Source organism: Ursus americanus, chromosome X (assembly GCF_024610735.1).
Source record: "Ursus americanus isolate L20-20 chromosome X, mUrsAme1.1.p, whole genome shotgun sequence".
NCBI lineage: Eukaryota > Metazoa > Chordata > Mammalia > Carnivora > Ursidae > Ursus > Ursus americanus.
In genome coordinates this window covers 81031351-81053450 of record NC_142164.1, presented here as the reverse complement: position 1 = coordinate 81053450, position 22100 = coordinate 81031351, and the positions used below count along the sequence as shown (strand labels likewise).

General features: G+C 43.5%; 1 protein-coding gene across 2 annotated transcripts in view; it reads right to left on the bottom strand.

Moving 5' to 3' along the window:
• Nucleotides 1–22100, bottom strand: part of DGKK (diacylglycerol kinase kappa) — a 177893-nt gene that overhangs the window by 4874 nt on the left and 150919 nt on the right. For both annotated transcript variants that reach the window (XM_087859607.1, XM_045786755.2), the window contains exons 15-25: nt 17321–17540; nt 15523–15627; nt 14968–15064; nt 13005–13112; nt 7798–7894; nt 7416–7523; nt 6680–6793; nt 6205–6339; nt 4931–5091; nt 4255–4396; nt 3154–3240 (exon numbers count right to left, since the gene is read on the bottom strand). In XM_087859607.1, the coding sequence (XP_087715733.1) occupies nt 3154–3240; nt 4255–4396; nt 4931–5091; nt 6205–6339; nt 6680–6793; nt 7416–7523; nt 7798–7894; nt 13005–13112; nt 14968–15064; nt 15523–15627; nt 17321–17540 (1374 nt within the window). The remainder of the gene's footprint in view (nt 1–3153; nt 3241–4254; nt 4397–4930; nt 5092–6204; nt 6340–6679; nt 6794–7415; nt 7524–7797; nt 7895–13004; nt 13113–14967; nt 15065–15522; nt 15628–17320; nt 17541–22100) is intronic.

Sequence of the window (22100 nt, the reverse complement as noted above, 5' to 3'; positions counted from 1 at the left end):
AGGCTCCCCGCCAAGCAAGGAGCCCGATGTGGGGCTCGATCCCAGGACCCTGGGATCATGACCTGAGCCGAAGGCAGACTTATTTATTTATTTATTTATTTATTTATTTATTTATTTATTTGACAGCGAGAGAGGGAACACAAGCAGGGGGAGTGGGAGAGGAAGAAGCAGGCTCCCAGCCGGCAAGCCTGATGTGGGGCTCGATCCCAGGACTCCAGGATCACGCCCTGAGTCGAAGGCAGACGCTTAACGACTGAGCCACCCTGGCGCCCCCCCCAAACTGTGCTTTAGCCCCTAGCTAGTCTCTCTTTGTAATTTAGAAATGTGATCCAGATGGCTTGTCCCACAGGTTCAGGAAACAAAGCTTAAGCATTCCCTAATAATCCCCAGAACCCACAGGATGAACTTTGCACAGTCCATGGAAGAGTTAAAATGAATTCTTCTGGGACCATCTTCAACTCAGAAGAACCAAGTCCTAGATGAGCAACATAGCTGAGATAGTTCATGTTGCATGAAATTGTGAGCTGGGAGAACAGATGCATGTTGGTATCATCAGCCCTGCTATACTTTCCAGCCCACCTAACTTGGCCTCACCTCTCCTCACTGTCATATGCTTTACTTTCAATCTGGCACTTATGTGGCTTCTAGCTGGGCATGCGCCACTTGATGCTCCAGCCATAAATGGAGCCTTGCCAACTGTCACAAATGGATGGCAGGTGAATAGGTGGGGGATGCAGTTGGAGATTATGGTCAGTCAGAACAGGATATGAAAGAGAAACGAGTCAGTGCTGACAACTAATCTTTTGCTTTGCAACTAATGAGTTAGGACAGTACAGAGTAGCCTGGATGCACAGGACATGTGTGTGCACATGGCAGCAGGATGGAGGATAGCAGGTGTCAGGTAGAAATGGCTATCACTTCAAGGTAAGGGAGAAAGGGGCGGGAGCCCATAGGAGCATACTTACCAGCAATGCTCAAAAAGGGTTTGGTAGTCAAACCCAAAGCCACAGAGGAGAAAGAAGGATTTGGGGCTTTGGAAAATGATTTCTAATCATAATAGGAGAAGAACAAAATGTCTTCCTAATGACTTCCTATTTAGCATCCAGAGACTTAGGCTCTGAAAAATTCTAGTGGTGGGTTTGAGTCTCATGCTCTATTCTCCTATCCCTCCGGCTCTACTGGGTACCTTGTCCAGGAATCTCTGAGGTAAATGTGTGAACTGACTCAGGGGACTTTGTTGTTTATTTCTTGGTTTCTGTTCTAACGCATCACTGGCCATAGCATAAGTGAGGTTGCCAAATAAAGGAAGTGGGAGTTACTGGGTGGGATTTCCTGCATCATAAATCTACACCCCTCTGCCAACACTGAGCTGCTTACTGCCCTCCTTCTTCAACGGGAAGAATAACAACACCAGAATGAAATCAGCTTTATTTCCATGCTACCTCTGACATAGACCTTCTGGAAATACATGATCATTCTTAGCTGCTGCCTCCCCCTGGTCTTACCTGGTTGTGTGTCTGTGTGTGTGTGGGGGGGGGTCCTTATCAGGTCCTTAACCTGTATTAAGTGTGGTATATGCTTAATTTGGGTTGTTGGCCGGCACAAACCAATTTTCATGCCATGAACTTCAAGAAAGCCTGAGTGCCAATGAAAGGCCAAGCTCCCGTATTTTCTGCTGCTCAGACTGCAAGGCCATTGAGCTCTGCCTATATATAGAAGGTACTTCTGTTGTTGTTGTTTAAGGCTGAAAGATTCTAGCTTGGGGCTCAGATGCTGGGACAGCCTGGCCTGATTGCCTTAGTCACTCTGCCACCTGTGCAGTGTGCCAATTAGATGTGCAAATGGGAAAGGGGAAGTGGATGCACTTCTTGCAATATCAACTCAGAAGCCCCTCTTCAAATAAACCTTAATTAGATGAGAGGCAAGAACAGCACCTGCCTCAGGGCTTTAGCAGCCAACCCAAAAGTGGGGTGGTCATGATCAGTTGACTCATCAGAGCACACTCATCAAGTGTGCCTATGGGCTTTGCATTATGAGAAACATTCAACTATCCTTGTAGCTCAAAAATGGAGCTTCAGTCCATTTTCCCCAACACTAATAAAATCTACCATCTATCAGGCTGCTAGTAGGTGCCGGGCCAGCTATGCACTTTAGATACAATAGCTAATTTAATTCTCACAACAACCTGGAGAGGTAGAGATTACAATTACTATTTTATGGATAGGGAAACCAAGACCCAGAGATGTGAGGTTACTTCACACAGCCAGTGTTATGGATTCAATTGGGTGCCCCCCCACCCAGAAAGATATGTTGAAATCCTAGCCCCTGGTATCTCAGAATATGACCTTATTTGGAAATGGCATCATTACAGATGAAGTCATACTGGAGTAGTGCAGGCCCCTGGTCCAGTATGACTGGTGTCCTTATAAGGAGATGGTCATGTGAAGGCAGAGAGACACAAGGAGAATCCACATGAAGACGGAGGACTGGAGTAATGCGTCTACAAGCCAAGGAACACCAAAGATTGCCGGCAAGTCACCAGAAGCTAGGAAAGGGCAAGGAAGGATTTGCCTACAGGTTTCAGGGGCAAATGGCCCTGCTGACATGTTGATTTCAGCTTTTAGCCTCTAAAACTGTGAGATAATGAATTCCTGTTGTTTTCCGTTACCCAGGTTTCAGTACTTCAGTACGGCAGCCTTAAGAAATGAATCCAGTTAGTGAGTGGCCAATCGGGGATTTGAACCTCGTGCTTCCCGCTAGTCTATATCGTCTTCCCACATGGTGACAAAGGTATATGGAAACTTGGGCGATATAGAGCAGCTCAAAAGAGTTCACCCGTTTCTACTGAACTTGTGTTAAAGTATGACGAGAACACCCTACTTTTGATTGGCCTGGTCTGGCCTCAGGGGACATTTGCCAAAAGAGAGGGAGAGACTTTTCTTCAAGGATACGGTAGTCACTATGGATTAGCATCACCTGTGAATTGATACAATCAATGACAACCCTGGGCGAGTATGACACAGCAGGGACTGCCGGATGAGCACCTGCCAAAATGTTCCTACGTGTCTCCCAACACCCTAGATCCAAGCATAGACCGTGACCCTCTTCAGATGGAATACTTTGCCCTCCCTCGTTCCAACCCCCTCCACTCACCAAGTTTTCATCCAGGAAAGCTTTGGTGTCATCGTAGAGCCCTTTAAGACTAAATGTAACATCTACTGCATCATTTCTGCTTAGAGTCTGAGAGAAGAAAGGAAAAGAAAGGCAGGGAAAGGACAAAGACAGAGGAGTTGTTGGTTAGTAAGCATGCAGCTGGCTTCTCTGTAGGAAGGTAGGAGCAGGCTAGTAGGATGTGGCCATAGGTGAAAAAGTAATATTCAAATTCAGCACAGCTAGGACAGCATGGACATCAACCAATCAGAACTGACATAACCAGAGCCGTCAACTACTGGTACAGATTGGTCTGTCCTACGAGGCGGTGCGGCACACCTTGGACTTGGCGCCATTGATTGACTGCTGTGGATACGGTGAAGTAGGAACTAGGTGAACCGGAGAGTACATCTGACGCTGCTTGTTGCTGCTACACTAAAACCCCCCTTTCCCACGGTAGCGGGTTAGGCCCAACCATCTCCTCCCCAAACTCCAGGCTTTGAGCTCCAGGCCTCCACCAACGAAGCCTGGTTGAAAATAAATAGGCAACCCACATTTTTGGAGGCCTTGATCCTATATGTGGCCCTTTTGTATTGTTTGCCAAGCACTAAAGTTCCCTTTTAAAAAGAATCACTTAAATCTTCTGGCAGCGGGTAAAGTCGTTGGATGGCACATTTAGCATCAAGTATCCTAATCTGGACCTTTCCCTCAAGAAGGAAACCGAGGCAGCCTGGAGCTCAGGTTTCAATGACAGACATCACCTTAACAGGTTATACACAGATCCAATTGGGATGAGGAGGTGCCAATGCCAAGTTTCTCTCTATCCATTGGCTATTTCTCCCATGAGGCCATTGTGGTTGATAGCTATCAGGAAGAGGGCTAGCTCTCAGGCTGACGGAATCTGCCACGGAATTTCCCCAGTAGCCACTTGGCACCTGTAACAAGTCAAGGAATACCTCTACTTCCCCTCTACTCTGTCGATCAGTTTCCTGCCATATCATTTGCCCAGTTTCCCTGCCCAGCCTCTAGCTCACTTTTCTCCACTTTCATCCCCCTTCCTATTTGCTTGGACACTTTTTCTTCATCTGCCCTTTCCTTTCTTACCTCATTGGGAATGCAGGATCCTGCACCTGCCTCATTGCCACTGCCTTGGCTGTAAAATACGTCATTCAGGATGTTAGCACTGGCATTCACAGAATCCATGAGAACAGACACGTGCTGGTGGAGCTTGCTCAGGTCGGTAAGTCTGTAATAAAGCAAGAACAGATAAATGGGTCTGGAAATTTTAAAAAGCCTCTGGCCCGGGGTGCTGGTGAAGGTTGAGATGAAGGTAGAAATGAGAGCCCTGGTACGTGGGTTGGGTAACTAACTGTGCCAGAAGATGTTTCTGATCTTCTCTAGGCACTTGGCTTTGTCCATCCTTATGTCACCTGAATTAGATACTGGGTACTGTGGGAGAGTGGGAGGCCAGGCTAGAGAAGGGAAGCTGACTTCCAGAACTCTGAGGTCCTCTTGATACTTAAGGGCAAGGATAAATATTCTTAGTCCTCCTGGGTCTGGGGCATCAGGAGATCAAATTTCATTCTGGGGCTAAAGGAAGAGGTTAAAGCTGGCGTATTGCTGAGCACAAAGACTATTTCCTGCTGGAATCGTCAGGGTCCCTGTCAATCTTCAGAGCTCTGGGAAAGACTCCTTTCTGAGGCCAGGTTCCCCAGCAGCCAGGTCTTCTCCCTATCTGTTCTAGGGATTCCCAGCCCTGTATCTGGGCCAGTCCACTTACCTGCTGATGAAGTTCTCTGCAAGCCGAGCTAAGTGCTGCATCTGGGCATACTCCTCGTCAGAGAGGCTATCCTGAGATTCCTGGGAGTCCAGCTGGGGTTGAGAGGCAGCTTGAATTTCGCTGTGCTTGCTTTCCCACGTTTTCATTGAGTTCTCAAAGTCCTGAAAATGAAGATGGTGGCAGATCCCGATGATCACTATAGCTAAGAAGGTACAGGACAGATCTGTTTGCGAGTCTGATATTTGTGGGGATAGTGGGTAAAGGAGAAAGAGGACCCCATCCATTCTTCTATACACTCATCTACAAACCTCCACATGTAGCCTTCATTTTATTCACTGTCCCTTTCCTACTAGGCACTGTTAACTTTTGTTGTTGTTACTGTGCTGTGTCTTGGGACCCCATGCTTCTGTCAGATAGATGTTCACTTTCTAGAAGCTTCTATATGAGGGTGTCATAATCATAAGACAGTGGAGCACCTTTCATGCTCCTTTCTTTGCTATATGTTATGACGGATTTTAGAGCCAGACATATCTAGTTTAATTTTGAATCGTGCTTCCGTCGTTTACTGGTTGTGTGATACTTAACCTCTCACGTTTTCACTTTCCTCACCTGTAAAATAGGAGTAAGAGTATCTACCTCATAAGACTGTTGGGAGAGAATACATGTGCCCAGCACAAAGTAGGCAGTTTGTAAACTAGACTTCCCCTCCCTTTTCTATGGCTATTTCTATGGATGGAAGAAAGCCTCCAGGTACTGAACATCTGGTCAATAATGGCTTCTTTCTAGTTTCAGATGGTTTGACTGAAGTGAAGCATTTGCTAATGCAGCATCTTCAATCTTAGAGGAACTTAGAGACCATATTCAATGAAGAATCTCTTGTTGAAGAAGATATCTCCATAGCTACTTGAGGCCCTTAGTTCTCTTTAGTTCTCTGTGCAGAGGAGGGAGAGGAACAACTCTGTCCAAAACCAAAGGAGGGAGTTCCTTATCTCACTGTCTTGGACAGTGGTTTGCAAATGTCAGTATATGACAGAATGTCTCAGAGAGCTTATTTACAAATGCAATTCCCAGGAACTACCCATCCCCATTCTGATTCAGTGGGTCTGGTGTGGGGCCTAGGAAGATGCATTTCTAATAAGCCCCCAAGATGACTCTGATATAAGTGGCATGCAGACCTCCCTTTGAGGAATTCTGCCTGACTGGAAGTATTCAATACTCAAGTGACAGCTTTAGAGGAGACAATATAGGAGAAAGGTGAGACCTTCCTTTCTTACCTGATCTCTTGTTAACATTTGGGCAGCATTCTTGTATCTAATCTTGATAAGGCCTGGCCTCTGAATCCAGGCCTCTCCATCCACCTGTACTGGGATACCTTCTTCACCATCAATGGTTATCATCACCTCACGGCACTGCCAGAGAAGAAGAGGGAGGATGGGGAGAAAAATGAGGCCACTCTACAGATCAATCTGATAATCCCACAGTAATGGCCTTAATGTGTATCTGAAGCAGGACTGGCAAGAATGTGAATCAGATTAGCTCAGGGAAAAACACCTGTTTCCTCTGGCCTTTTTGCTCCTTTTGGTCCCTATGACCTCTGTCTCCAACCTTAGCCAGCACCTTACCACCCACCAGATAACCTCCCTCCACGGTGGCACTCTTAACACCCAGTTATTTTGTGGGATTATTCCACATTCTAGGTTGTAGCCTCAAAACCCAGCCTTTTCTGGTGCCCACCCAACCCTTGCCTACCTGGGCGATGCGATGATGATGCAGGTTAATGATACGGGACATTGCCATTTGTATGGAACCAAAGATAGCCACGACCTCCAGCTTCCCATCATCTATTGCAGGAGCCTCATATTCCTGGGGAGGAAAAACTGTGTCACATATCCCACCCTTGAGAAACCCATATGCTGTGAAGACTCCTGGTCAGAATTTTTCTAGCTCATGAAGAGTGGAAAAACTACATATTACAAAGGGAAAGATGAGGTCAGGAAGCCAATCTGGGAAAAGGGCACTGAGATCACAATTCTTAGCCCCTTCTAAGATCACAACTCTTAGTTGGTTCCTCCTTGTTCTCTCTAGCATCATAAATCCCCAAGGCCAGTCCCATTGGCCTCATGACCTTCCTGGGTCAGCTCAGAGGAAAGGAGTCATGGCCAATTTCCCAGGAGGTTTTACTGACAGAACTCCTTGGAGAAAAGAGAAACCTTTCAAGGATCTTTCAGGCCTGAGGAGTAGAAAATTCAAAGTCCAGGTAACACCTAAGAATTGATCTGATCCTGAGGCCTTTGGTTGATTCTTGTGCTCTGGGATGGTAATTGCCTTAAAAAAACTTGATCACATAGCTGAGCTAATAAAGGTTCCCAGCCTATCTCCTACTCCCCCATTGTCTACTTCCTACACCAGTCAGTCCAGCTACCCTTTTTGAGAGACTTAGAGGGGCCACGCCTTTTTCCTTGCCTGTTCCCTGTTCCATACTCACTGTGGTTGCTGTGCTGCTTCCCCAAAAGTTGACACCTCCAGCATAGCTGGTAATGTTGAGCACTACAATGCCTTGCAGGTTTGGCAAGGAGACAGCTTCTCCATCACACTGAAAGAAAAGAGTAGTTCTCATTGGTTGGTCCTTCAGATACCCATGTGGAGGGACATTTACAGAGATGGGGAAGGGCTCTGTCTTCTCTTCATGCTACCATTTTCTTATCCATAAAATGGAAACCTACCTTTATGCCTTCCTCCCATGAGCTGCAAGGGAGGATCAGAGTTAAAGCTTGGGAAGAACCAAAGATATAGGGAAAAGTTGATTCCCAAAGTAATGAGATTTCCTTTCTCCATGTCCAGGACATGTTGCCCTCTTTTCCACTCACCTCCAGGTGTACTCGTTCTTCTAGTTTCCTGTAAGAGCGCTGGAAAAGTTCCTTGCTTCCCAGAAGGCCATACCACATCTTGTTCTTAAGGCGGCTACTATAGGGAGGTAAGGGTAGAGAAAGATAGTCAGAGGGTGAATAATATAAACGAGTGAAGAAAAGCAAGAGGAGACAACACCTTATTCCTCAAATGCCTTCCTTTTAAAAAAAAGTTTTTTAAAAAAATTCCAGTGTAATTAACATACACTATTATATTAGTTTCAGGTGTACAATAAAGTGATTTAAAAATTCTATACATTACTCGGTGCTCATCATGACAAGTGTACTCATTAATCCCCATCACCTATTATACTCATCCCCCAACCACCTCCACCCCCCCCCCGGTAATCATCAGTTTGTTCTCTGTACTTGAGTCTGTTTTTTGGTTTTCCTATTTTCTATTCATTCATTTGTTTTGTTTCTTAAATTCCACATATGAGTGAAATCATATGGTATTTTTCTTTCACTGACTGACTTATTTCACTTAGTATTATACCCGTTAGATCCAACCATGTTGTTGCAAATGGCAAGATTTCATTATTTCTATAGCTGAGTAATATTCCATTGTATAGATATACCACATCTTTATCCATTCATCCAAGAATGGACACTTGAGTTTCTTCCATATCTTGGCTATTGTAAATTATGTTGCAATAAACATAGGGGTACATGTATATTTTCAAATTAGTGTTTTCATTTTCTTTGGGTAAATAGCCAGAGTGGAATTACTAGATTATATGGTAATTCTATTTTTAATTTTTTTGAGGAAACTCCATATTGTTTTCCACAGTGGTTTCGCCAGTTTGCCTTCCCAACAGTGAAAGAGGGTTCCTTTTTCTCCACATCCTTGCCAACACTTGTCGTTTCTTGTGTTTTTGATTGTAGCCTTCTGATAAGTGTGAGGCGATATCTCATTGATGTTTTGATTTGTATTTCCCTGATGATTAGTGATATTGAGCATCTTTTCATGTATCTGTTGACCATCTGTATGTGTTCTTTGGAGAAATGTCTGTTCACATTTTCTGCCCATTTTCACTGGATTATTTGTTTTTCTGGCACTGAGCTGCATAAATTCTTTATATTTTGGATACTAACCCCTTATTGGATATATCATTTGCAAATATCTTCTCCCATTGAGTAGGTTGTCTTTTTGTTTTGCTGATTGTTGCCTTTGTTGTGCAAAAGCTTTTTATTTTGATGTAGTCTCAATAGTTTATTTTTGCTTTTGTTTCCCCTGCCAGAGGAGACATATCTGGAAAAATATTGCTACAGCCTATGTCAGAGAAATTACTGCCTGTGCTCTCTTCTAGGATATTTATGGTTTCATCTCACACTTAGGTCCTTAATCCATTTTGAGTTTATTTTTATGTATGGTGTAAGAAAGTGGTCCACTTTCATTCTTTTGCATGTAGCTGTTCAGTTTTCCCAACATCATTTTTTGAAGAGACTTTTCCTATTGCATATTCATGCCTCCTTTGTTGTAGATTAATTGGCTATATAATCATGGGTTTATTTCTGGGCTCTCTATTCTTTTCTATTGATCTATGTGTCTATATTTGTGCTAGTACCATCTTCAAGTGCCTTCTTATAGAGAGGAGTCATGTCAAATGGTAACTGGACGCAAGAGGGGATGCTAGGATAATGTAACTGGTATCCCTATGCAAACACCTACTGAAATGGGATCCAGGGCCCTCTGGAAGCCTCAGCATCACCTCAATTTACTGCTTTTCCTTGATGCTGATATGAGCTCAGACTTGGAGGGCACAGGCTATAATCAGAAAGCAATATTTATAAAAAAAAACTGTGACCATACTGGTTTATACACACCAGCTAGTCTGGCAAGTGCTATTCCAGGAGCATAAAATTTCTGCTGCTTGGGATCAATTTCATTTGGAACATATGACTCTTATACTGCAACATATTTGAAGCGTAACTTTTCTGGCAAAGTGGAGGGATTTTCCAAGACCTGTATATTAAACCAGTGCCATAGAATAGAGCTAAGCTTACTAGGCAGATTGTAGAGGAGGAGCCAGTGGAGAGAATATGGGACAGGCAAAGGATGTCAGGAGACTTGGGGTGGAGGTGGGAGGGAGAGGGTTCTACTGACTGCAAGATCTCTGATAAAAACAAGCAGGGGCTTACAATCATTATAAATGTTGGATAGAGTTTACTATGAATTTTTTTTTTTACTATTTTAGTACCTTTCACTGGTATTAAATCAGATGTATGTATATTTTAATAAGTACAGTACATAATCATTCTCGTGTTATTCTTGTACAGTATTCCAGACCTTAAGCTTTTATACCTGATTATGATTTGGGAGCCTAAAAAAAGTAATAGAAGTGTTAGATTTTATAGTTACTATTATTCCATGTACTGTATAATGAGAAATATTCTTCCATTGCACAAGTTTCCTTTTGGTAGTCAGCAAGGTCATTTAGAAGTATGACCATGAAACTCAGTTTACTTCCCAAAATTCTTCACTCACTCACTCTTTCTTTTTTATTTCTTTCTTTAAATTTTTTTTATTTAAACACAATTTAATTAACATATACTGTATTATTAGCTTCAGGGGTAGAATTCAGTGATTCATCAGTTGCATACAACACCCAGTGCTCATTACTTCAAGTGCCCTCCTTAATGCCCATCATTCAGTTACCCCATCCCCCTACCTACCTCCCCTCCAGCAACCCTCAGTTTGTTCCCTATAGCTAAGACTCTCTTACAGTTTGTCTCCCTCTCTGTTTTTAAACAGAGCAACCCTATGACCTAGCAATTGGACTTCTAGGGTATTTATCCAAAGGATACAAACATACTAATCTGAAGGGGCGACATGCACACCAATGTTTATAGCAGCCATGTCCACAAAAGCCAAAATATGGAAAGAGCCCAGATGTTCATCAACAGAAGAATGGATAAAGAAGATGTGGGGTGTGTGTATACACACACACACACACACACACACACACACACACACAAAATGGAATATTACTCAGCTATCAAAAAGAATGAAATCTTGCCATTTTCAATGACATGAATGGAACTAGAGGGTATTATGCTAAGCAAAATTAGTCAGAGAAAGATAAAAACCATATGATTTCACTCATATATGGAATTTAAGAAACAAAACAGATGAACATAGGGAAAGGGAAGGAAAAATAAAATAAGATGAATACTACGAGCTTTTAAAAGAGCCACAATGAGTCACTACAAGACATGAGTTTTGAAATGTAAGAAGGCTAGCATAAAATTATTTGGACTCTTGTTTGAAACCATTAGTTCTCTGGGCACTTTAGTTTCCTCATCTATAAAAATAGGAGTTTAGTTATATGGAAATTCAAAATACCTAGAACAACCAAAACAATTCTGAAAAAGAACAAAGTTGGAGGACTTTCATCTTCCAATTTCAAAAATTACTATAAAGCTACAGTTATCAAGACAGTGTGAAAATAGACATACAGAATAATGGAACAGAAGTGAGAGTCTAGAAAAAATCCTTACATTTCTTATCAACTGATTTTTGACAAAGGTGCCAATACAATTCCTTGGGGGAAAGGATAGCTTCAAAACTGGTGTTGTGCTAATTGGATCTTCACATGCAAAAAGACGTAGACCCTTGCCTCACACCATACACAAAAACAAGTCAAAGCAGATCATAGACTTAAATGTAAGAGCAAAAACAGCACAAATTTTAGAAGAAAAATTAGGAGCAAATTTTTGATACCTTAGGTTAGGTGAAACTGTTTAGATATGTCATCAAAAGCACGGTCCATAAAAGAAAACAATTGATCAATTGGAATTCATCAAAATTCAAGACTTTTTTTTTATTTCAAAAGACACCATTAAGAAAATTAAAAGACAGACAACAACAAAAAAAGACAAGCAACTGAATGAAATCTTGTCATTTGCAACAATATGGATGGACCCAAGAAGTATTATGCTAAGTGAAATAAGTCAGACAGAGAAAGACAAATACTGTATAATTTCACTTATATGTGGAATCTAAAAACAAAACAAAACAGAAAAAGATTCATAAATACAGAGCACAAACTGGTGGTTGCCAGAGGGGACGTGGGTGGGGAGATGAGCAAAATAGATAAAGGGGATTAACAGGTACAAACGTCAAGTTATAATATAAATAAGTCACAGAGATAAAATCTACAGCATAGGGAATGGAGTCAGTAATATTTTAATAATATTGTATGGTGACAGATGGTAACCACACTTATCTTGGTGAGCATTGAGCAATGTCTAGAATTGTTGAATCAATATGTTGTACACCTAAAACTAATATAAGATTATATGTCAATTATACTTCAATAATTAAAAAAATAAATACATAAAGTAGAAAGAAAAATCACCCTGCAATTGAATCCCTATGAAATAATCATTGGTAACATTGTTTTATGACTATTAACCTTTTTCTATGTACATCTATGCATACCTATTTAAAAATTTACTATAAAAAGAGTCATAAAAAAGACAAGCAATTGGAAAATAATATTTGCAAAACACATATCTGATAAAGTACTTGTTCCTCAGCCCAGGTCTGCTCTGAGAGGTTCTGGTGGCCGGTGGCAGGGGTGGTGGTGCGGTGCATGCTTTTTTTACTTGTAGTTTCAAATTACAAGAACTCTGAGGCTGCCTTAGGGTGTATCTATAGTACAGAAGTACTAAAATGTGCTAAGCAACCTAACACCAGATGGGGTAAAATCAGTGGATCCAGGGGAACCAGGTTAGGAACACCAAGAAGGAGCAGGGCAATCTTTGGTAATTTGTAGCCTTGCCAAGCTAAAACAGACTTAAGCCGCTACTAGGACCTGGTCAAGCTCTCACAGACAGAACAAAGGTAGAGAATTTGCTGAGTCAAGTCAGTGTAATCTGTTTTCAATAACAGTAATTCCACGAACTGTGTTACACAGCAGTCTGTAGGTCTCAGCTGTGCAGGCAGCTCCAAGGTCAGGACGCCAGTGTAGAGCCATCACAGATCAGGTCAACATTTGGAGCAAGCCATCCCACTAGGCTAATGTTGGAACCAACGTGTTTCACTTTCAAAGAACCTCTTTCTTTCTCTTGTCTGAAAGGTAGGGATGTAGGAATATATGTGTATATTGTGATTGTGTGTTTGCATGTGTTTGCCTGTAGGGAGGGGAGTTTCTTTTCCTTACTTGTATTGTCCTGGGTGTTCATCTCTTCTGGTGTTGAATTCCAGAGAAATTTTAGCATCCAGTCCAATTCCAAAATAGTTGTTCATGACACACCTTTCTTTGAAGCGTCTGAAATCAGCCAAAGGAAAGAAGAGGACAGACATTGGTGTAGGCAAGAAGTGCCATTATCAGTAGGCTGGAGACTTTATCTGCATGATTGAAAACCATGGAGGGAGGGCCTCCCCTACACTGGGCACGAGACTTTATGTCTGCGACACGCACATATAGATGTCCTGTTGTGTTAACAACTAGCTTGTTTGCTTTAAAAGAGGGCACCCAGCCACGTGGGAGGATTCAGTGGGGTTGGAACTCATAATAAAGAAATCATCTTTGGAGGCCCTTAGATAGGAGTGGCCAATATTTTCTTCACATATAATAAAGGGAAATAGTAATTGACTTATTCCCATAAAGAACATTTAAGTATCTCAGATAAAAATGTATGATGAAAGCAAAGTCTGCTCTACTGTTTTCAGAGATGTCCGAACTCCTTTGTAGCCCTTTCACATCCAAGGGCAAAGTGACCACACATTTGAGGGAACAGACTGATACAAGAGGGTAGACGTGTACACAACCAAAAAAGCCAGGCAGGTTTCTGATTCTTCTGCATCCATCTTGGGTGTCAGCATCAAAACCTGTAGTGTGCTGGAGCCCGTTAGTACCAGCTCATATAAGCTGATTATGCCTATTATGTCCCAATTCTGCATTCAATGGAATTATATCAGTAACTTGAAATAGGTCATGGCAGGAGGGTTTGTACCAGGAATAAATCAGGACTTTATTCCCCCAGAGAGCAGGTTGTTAAACATTTGGCAACCTACCACTGATCAAAACTCATAAGGTAGGTCCATGAGACTTCAGACACGAGTGTAAGCCAACGGTGGAGTGGAGGGGAGTGGGGGTTGGAGATCGGAATAAGCGAGAAGCTGCAGTTAACTGAAATAATTGCCAGCTGTGTCCTTCTTTTGAGAAACTGAAAACGAGTACAGTTGAGCTACTCAATCATAGATAATTTTTTTATTCATTACTAAACTGATCCCACATGCTCAGATGAGATTTGCCTCCCTCAACTGCAGTCTGGAGACTGGGGTTTCTTGAGGTGATGTCCAAACTGATCTTCTTAATGGAACTCAAAATGAGTGAATGTGGTGGAACCTGGCTGCTAGGAATATTTTAAAGACGCAAGGTTAATGAAAGAGATGCCCTTAAATTTTCTCTCTAGTCCCCTAAATGCTCATTTATTTTTTTGTACCTCCAGTTATTTACTGTTAAAAGCAACAGTGGAAAAACAGACCCTTTGAAATAACAGCTAACATTTATTAAGTATTTATAATAAGAATAACAATAATTACTGTTTTTTATTTTATTTTTATTTTTTATTTTGGTATTTTATTTTTGAAAATTTTTATTATGCTATGTTAGTCACCATAAAACAATAATTACTGTTAACACGGATAGCACTTAATTATGGGTGCTGAACACTGTTCAATGCAAGTACTATGCGTATATAAGCGGAATAAACACAAGAAACATATGTGACTAATTCTACAATTATCTTCATTTTATAATGAGAAAACTAAGGCTCAGATTGGTTGAATTACTTTTGTAAGTTAACACAACTAGGAAGTGGAGTCAGGATTTGACTCTGGATATTCTTAGATTATTCTTTTTTTTTTAAGATTTTATTTATTTATTTGACACAGAGAGATAGCCAGCGAGAGAGGGAACACAAGCAGGGGGAGTGGGAGAGGAAGAAGCAGGCTCCCAGCGGAGGAGCCTGATGTGGGGCTCGATCCCAGGACTCCGGGATCACGCCCTGAGCCGAAGGCAGACGCTTAATGATTGCGCCACCCAGGCGCCCCTAGATTATTCTTTTAACCAGAGAAAGAAGGAAGTTATAAAATGGTGGTTAGAGCTGAATACTTACATGGTTTCAGGTGTAAAATGTAAGTGCTCCAAATTGAGGTTATCTAGGTCTTCACTTCTGAGAGAAGATATAGAAGACAAAGTGCCACGACGAGAACCTAGACACAAAAGACATCACCTTGGTATCAGATACAAACAAGAAAGCCCCTCCCCTCACTTGCATTTCACCCTATTTTCTATGTGGGACCAGGGTCAAACCCAATGACTTTTTCTTAGATTATAATCAAGGATCTCAATCCAAAGAGAGATTATCTAAGATGGACAGGGACTTCCTCTGAGAGAACAGGAAGACTGGGATGCTTGCTTGCTGGCAGTGAAAGCAGCTTCAAATCTTGGGTTTCATCAGGCCAGCCTTTTCAAAGTACCTAATGAGGTCATTACTTCTGGATGTTCGCATGGGATCATACACTGTGAAGTTTCTGGGAGAGAGGGAGGGATATCTACTGCAGAGTAGGATTATGGCTAAAGAAAGATGCATGAGAATACATCCTTATTCTCTGGGAGCTAGAAGACAGTGATGAAGGCTAGAATAAGAAAAGGAAAGAAAGATCCTTACGGTGTCTTGGGCTCATCTGGCTAATATCTTCTGAGTCATCTTCCAGGAAGAAAGTTGAAGTAAAGTTCTTAACTGATATTGTCTGTCGGCTTTGCTCATCCAGAACTATGGAGGAAAAGTGGAAAGAAAAAAGGAAGGAAGGAGGGAGGGAGAAAGCAAAGTAGGAAGAAAATAAGGGAGGGAAGGAGGAAGGGAAAAAGGAAGGTAGGAAGGAAGGAAGGGTGGGAGGGAAGCAGGAAGGAAGGGAGGAAGGGAAGGAGGAAGGGAGAAAGGAAGGTAGGAAAGGAGGGAGGAAGAGAAGGAGGGAAGGAGAGAGAGAGAGAAAAGAAGGGGGGTGAGGGAGGGAGGAAGGAAGGAAGAAAGGAAGGAGGATTGTTATATTTGTTGAGCACTTCTTAAGCATCTGTTTCATTTAGTTAATGCCAGTCAGTGCGTGGGTAGACAGTAGAGACCCCCAGTTGACTATCTCCTCTCCTCCACAATGCTGTTTGTAGTCTTAGCTTTCTTACAATGTTGCCCCCATGTCTCTTCATATCCATGGCTGAGCTTTCTTTTTACTGGTTCCTCTTTTTCTGTCACCCAGTAAATGTTGTGTGAGTACAAGCTCAGGGCCTGGGACAGGGGAGCAAGGTGGGAAACCCTTTGTTCTTCTGTCTCCATTATCACCTCTTCGTTAATTCATTTACTCACATGACTTTTTTTTCCCCCAGACTTGAGCCTCTAGGACCATGCCATCCTTTCATTCAAATGTTTCATCCATTCCAAGAACATTTGAGTCTCCTTCCTTTCACTAGCTTATATATTGTGTAGCTCAGGTGCTCGACCTGTGCCAAAGCTCATAGGTTCAATCCCTGTCCCACTAGGGGTGCCTTTCTCTGTCCCATGGCCACGAGCTGCACCTAGAAATCTAACTTATGTGTTGATGGAGCAGGCTGAGGGTTAGTTGTAATAAGATTATGGCTACATCTCCACTACTTGGAACCTAACTACAGAAATAGAGGCAAATTGGTTGTTTACTACATTCACAGTGCAGAATGGAGATTTCCCTTCTTTCTGGGAAACTTGGCTGAGGCTATATTAAAGGTACCAAGGCAGGAGAAGGTACCTGGCTAAAAGTCAGAGGCCAGCCAAAGGGACTTCCTTGCTCAATTCCAATAGTCCAGGTAGAGCACACTTGGTCTTACACCATTTTCTGATCTGTTTTTCAAAGAAGCATTATGGGGAAGAAGTGGGAGCCAAAATGTTAAATTAAGAAGTTGGAGGAGTTGAAAGAGTTTTCATTCTGAGTTGGAAGCTCGCAGATGTCAGGAGTCGTGGGAAATGGCAATCAATGCCAGAGATCCCAGGACCACTCTCAGAGCCCTTGCACCTGATTAATACTGTGTAAGACATGCAGAGATGAACATTCTTTTCTTTCTAAAATAGTCACAGGCTTGGTGGTTGGAAGGAACTAGAACAGGTGGGAAAAATTTCCATGGCTGATGGTGGAAGTTGACAGAGCTTTGGGCCAGGCCACTTAGGAGCTGTAATTGTTTAGGATGAGTATTAGTTCTAAAAATAAATGAGTAGCAAGAATTGAGTGCCTGGGAGGTAGGAGGAGCCAAAGAGACAGCTTACTAGGACTGAGGCTTTTCAAATCAGCAGTCTGAGGACTGACTTTGGATGCTATATGAATGCAGAATCTAGTCAAGTTTTGGTAGTGGAGCCAAAGTAGACCCAGAGTGAGGGAGATTAGTAATCCATCCACTGGAACCTTCTCTTTCCCTTACCTCAATCACCACAACTCTGGGCCCCTTACCTTGTTCAACTTGGAATATGATGAGCTTCAAGGATTTCTGGAGATTCTGAGCCTTTGTGGCCAGCTCCAACTTGCACTTGGCTATGTGGTCTATTTGAGGGACAAAGGGCTTTCCATCCACCTTGCCATCGTCTGCAGATACTGTAGCACTTTTCTCAACTGCTGCCTCCTCGTCCAGGATATCAATCAGGACACTGAGCTTGTCATACATTATGTCACTCTGTGTAAGGGTGAAGGGGACAAGGCGTTGTTATGAGGGACCAGTACTTGAAAGGACAGAATGAGGAGCTGGGTGGTATGGGAGAGTTAAGGAGGGGTGGTAGTTGGCCAGGAACCCTGAGCAAAGAAAGCTGCATCTGAGGAAATATAAGGTTAGGGAAAGAAGTACTTGGTAGATGTGATGAGATAACCAAAGGGTGTTAAGGTATCAAACAGACATCATTTGTTTCGGAGCAGCTGCAGGCATCAATAGATGTTGCCAAATTTTTCTCCTGTCAGACTGGCCTGTGAAACGACATGTAACATGGCAAACTCGAGGAAAGATAAACCTTTCTGGATTGGCGTTCTCATGGGCATGCTCCTATGGTTGTGGGTGTGCCTCTGCGTGTGTGCCTAGTGTCTGCCTTTGTACGTGTGTATATTTGGGGAATGCACTGAGTGATTGTGGCTTGATTTCCAGCTCCATTACTGAATACTTTGTGACCTGAGGCAAGTTACTTTACCTCTGTGTGCTTTTATATTCTAGGGAAGTTGTGAAGATTAAAGAAATTAATGCATTAAAAATCCTTAAACATTTCCTGGCACCGGTAAGTGCTATAGAGGTGTTAGTGATGGTTGTTGCCATTGTTGTTATAGAAGTTAATGTGGGTATATTTCTAGCATGTATTTGTATGTATTTTCATGCATGTTCTGGTATACAACCATATGCATACATGCTCGGTGTACACTTGTGTCTAGTGTGGACAGGTGCTTGGTATATGCTTAGGTACACGGGACGTGTGTTAGCCTGCATAATGCCATTCTTCCTTTGATGAAAGATGGACATGTTTTTTTTAAAGATTTTTTATTTATTTATTTGACAGAGATAGAGACAGCCAGCGAGAGAGGGAACACAAGCAGGGGGAGTGGGAGAGGAAGAAGCAGGCTCCCAGCGGAGGAGCCTGATGTGGGACTCGATCCTGGAACACCGGGATCATGCCCTGAGCCAAAGGCAGACGCCTAATGACTGCGCTACCCAGGCACCCCGAAAGATGGAAATGTGATGAGGTTGGACTTTTCCCATAATGGAGGCTTATCAGACTTCCCTTCCTTTTATGATTCCCAGTGAAAGGTACATTTGATTTTATTAAAAAGGGGGCCCTGGGACTTCCTGGAAGATGGCAGATCAGGAGGAGCCTAAGCTTACCTCATCCCATGGATACACCTAGATAACAGCCACATTGGTGTAAATGACCCTGAAGATGACCCGGAGACTGGCAAAACATACTATTCACAGTTAATCCTAGAGAAGAGGCCACCCTGACAGGGGTAGGAAGGGCAGGGACATGATTGGGAACCAAACTGACCTGCAAGACTGTATACAGGAGGGAGGGACCCCACAGGTACAGAGAAGGGAGAGGAGAAGACACCACACCAGTCACCTCAGGCATGGGGGATCCACACTGGGAAGACAAATCCCTGTAACATTTGGCTTTGAAAACCAGAGGGACTTAACTTTGCAAGTTCCTACAATCAGTGAGTCTCAACACCAGGAACTTTAAAAGTCAGTGGGCCTAGCTCTGGAAGAGCTAGAAGGCAGTAGGAAACTGAGTTTCTGCCCTTAAAGAAACAAAAAACAAACAACCCTACTGAGATACAGCATAGAAGCAGCAGTTTGAAAAACACTTGGTACATACGGGAAGGAGATTAATTTACTATCTCAGAATGTGTGCTGGAAGGGCAGGGATCCTTAGGAGATTTCTCCAAGAACAAAAGAGCTGGGAGGTGCCATTTCCTACCACCCCTGCTCCCAGCCTAGATACACAGACACCTGTGGGAACCAACAGGAATACTTCCACCTAGCTTGCTAACAGCACACCCCACCCCCATGCACTCCTGTGGACCCACCCCTTTCAACCCATCTTCAGCAGCTCCCCAAAGCAGCTACAGGTCCCCTCCCCCAGAGATTAGCACACACCTTGCTAACACCGGGCACCCTGCCCCCTGCATTTTCCTGAAGACCCACCCCATCCAACATATCACTCCAAAGTGAATTCTGCCCTGGAGAGAGGAAAAGATAACCATGTACACAAGTTCAACTACAGCCCCAGCAGTGGGCCGGGGGCAGACATCTGCTCTCACTGGAGGCCCCACCCACCAATTAAAGCATCTCAGGGGGCAACACAGGGAGAGCATCCTGCAGTTTGGTGTCAGCTCTGACAAAGGCCTGGTCTGACGGACCTCAAGCCTAGTGTGGCCCCAAACTGGCCCATTAACAACACAGGGATGAAACACTGCCCACAACAGGTGAAGAGAGCCATTGCAGATGACTGGACTGAAGGCAAATACAGCTCAGCCACAATAGCAGGGCACACACAACACATATAGGAGACACCCCTGAAGTACCAGATTCTGGGGAGTAGGGAACATTGCACTACAGGACACTATGGGACCTCTTCTTCATAAGGCCACTACTTTCAAGAGCAGGCAGTGTAGATGATTTTCCTAACACATAGAAACAGATACAGAGAGTTAGAAAAAATGACACAGAGGAATATGTCCAAATTAAAGAACAGATAAAATCACAGTGAGAGAGCTAAACAAAACAGAGCTAAAAATACAACTGATAGAAAATTTAAAGTAGGGGAGAAGAAAAGATGGCGGAGGAGTATGGGACCCCTTTTTCAGCTGGTCCCATGAGTCGAGCTGGATAGGTACCAGACCATCCTGAACACCCATGGAATCAGCCTGAGACACAGGAAAGTACATCTGGATCTCTACAAACGAACATCTCCAGCGCTGAGTATTGAGGTACGAAGCGGGAAGCTGTGAATCTGTGCAGATATTGGAAGATAAATGGAAGGGGGAGGGAGCCTCCACGCTCGGGCGTGGGGAAGCAGTAGCCACCTGCACTGAGGAGCGGGCCGGACTCGCGGACTGGCACCCGCAAGAAAGCAGACTGAGACCATGAGCCTGGGAACGCACGCAACCAGTCTGAAAACTGGAGCTCAGGAGCGCTCACTGGAACTGGACTAAAATTGGGAGTGAGCAGACGTCCAAATTGAAAACTGGAGCTCCCAGAGCGCACACTCGAACTAGACTGAAACCAAGAGCCTGGGAGCGCGAGACTAGACTGAAAACCGGCACTCTGGAGTGTGCGTGAAACACACTGAAACAGGGAGCTCAGGAGCACACGCGGGAAACGGGGGTGGCTAGCGGTGTTAGAAGCACAAAGGACAGGGACATGCCAGCCCTGAAAGTGAGGGCTGGGAGAGCGGCTGTGGGGCGCACAACCCAGGATGCTGCAGGGTTTGTAGCAGCACCAACAGAAACAGAGTTAATGTGGCCGAGAGGGCTCAGTGGAGAGGGGACTATGATCTCTCTGTTCTGAGACAGAGGCTGGGATATGGCCACTGCTGCTCTGACTCTCAGAAGAGGTACAGCAAACCACCAGGGACAGCCACCAGAGAACAAAAGCCTGAAAATACCAGCTCATATTGTGCCCATCCCCATCCCCCTTTGCAGGGGACCGGGCGACTCTACCCAAACAGGGTTGCCTGAGTATCAGCGTGGCAGGCCCCTCTCCCAGAAGGCAGGCTGAAAAATCAAGAAGCTCACAACTCTAAGGTCCCTATAAAACAAGCGCACACTGCCTGGGTCCTGGTCAATAATTTGGGCTCTGGGCATCCCTGCAATCTCTCCTCATCAGAATGACGAGGAGGAGAAATCCCCCCAGCAAAGAAAAGATAATGAGTCTGTGGCCTCTGCCACAGAAATGATGGATATGGATAGAACCAAATTGTCAGAAATGGAGTTCAGAGTAACAATGGTCAAGATGATGTGTAGGCTTGAAAAAAATATTAACAAAAATATTAACGAGAATATAGAATCTCTAAGGGTGGATATGAGAGCAAATCTGGCAGAAATTAAAAATGCTATGAATCAAATGCAGTCTAAACTAGACGCTCTGACAGCCAGGGTAAATGAGGCAGAAGAACAAATTAGTGAATTGGAGGATGGGAGGATAGAAGAGAAAGTTAAAACAGAAACTTGGCTCAAAAAATCCAATCTCAAGAATGTAGATTACGGGAGATTACTGACTCAATGAAACGTTCCAATATCAGAATCCTTGGCATCCCTGAGGGGGTGGAGAAAGAGAGAGGTCTAGAAGAGATATTTGAACAAATTGTAGCTGAAAACTTCCCTAATCTGGAAAAGGAAACAAGCATTCATGTCCAAGAGGCAGAGAGGACCCCTCCCAAGGTCAATCACAGCAAAACTACGCCACATCACGTCATAGTGCAATTCGCAAATATTAGATCCAAGGATACAGTATTGAAAGCAGCCAGGATGAAGAAATTCCTTACATACACAGGTAAAAATATCAGAATAACGTCAGACCTGTCTACAGAGACCTGGCAAGATAGGAAGGGTTGGCAGGGTACTCTCAAAGCTCTATCCGAGAAGAACATGCAGTCAAGGATCCTTTATCCAGCAAGGCTGTCATTCAGAATTGATGGAGAGATAAGGACATTCCAGGATCGGCAGAAACTGACCAAATTCATAACCACCAAACCAGCCC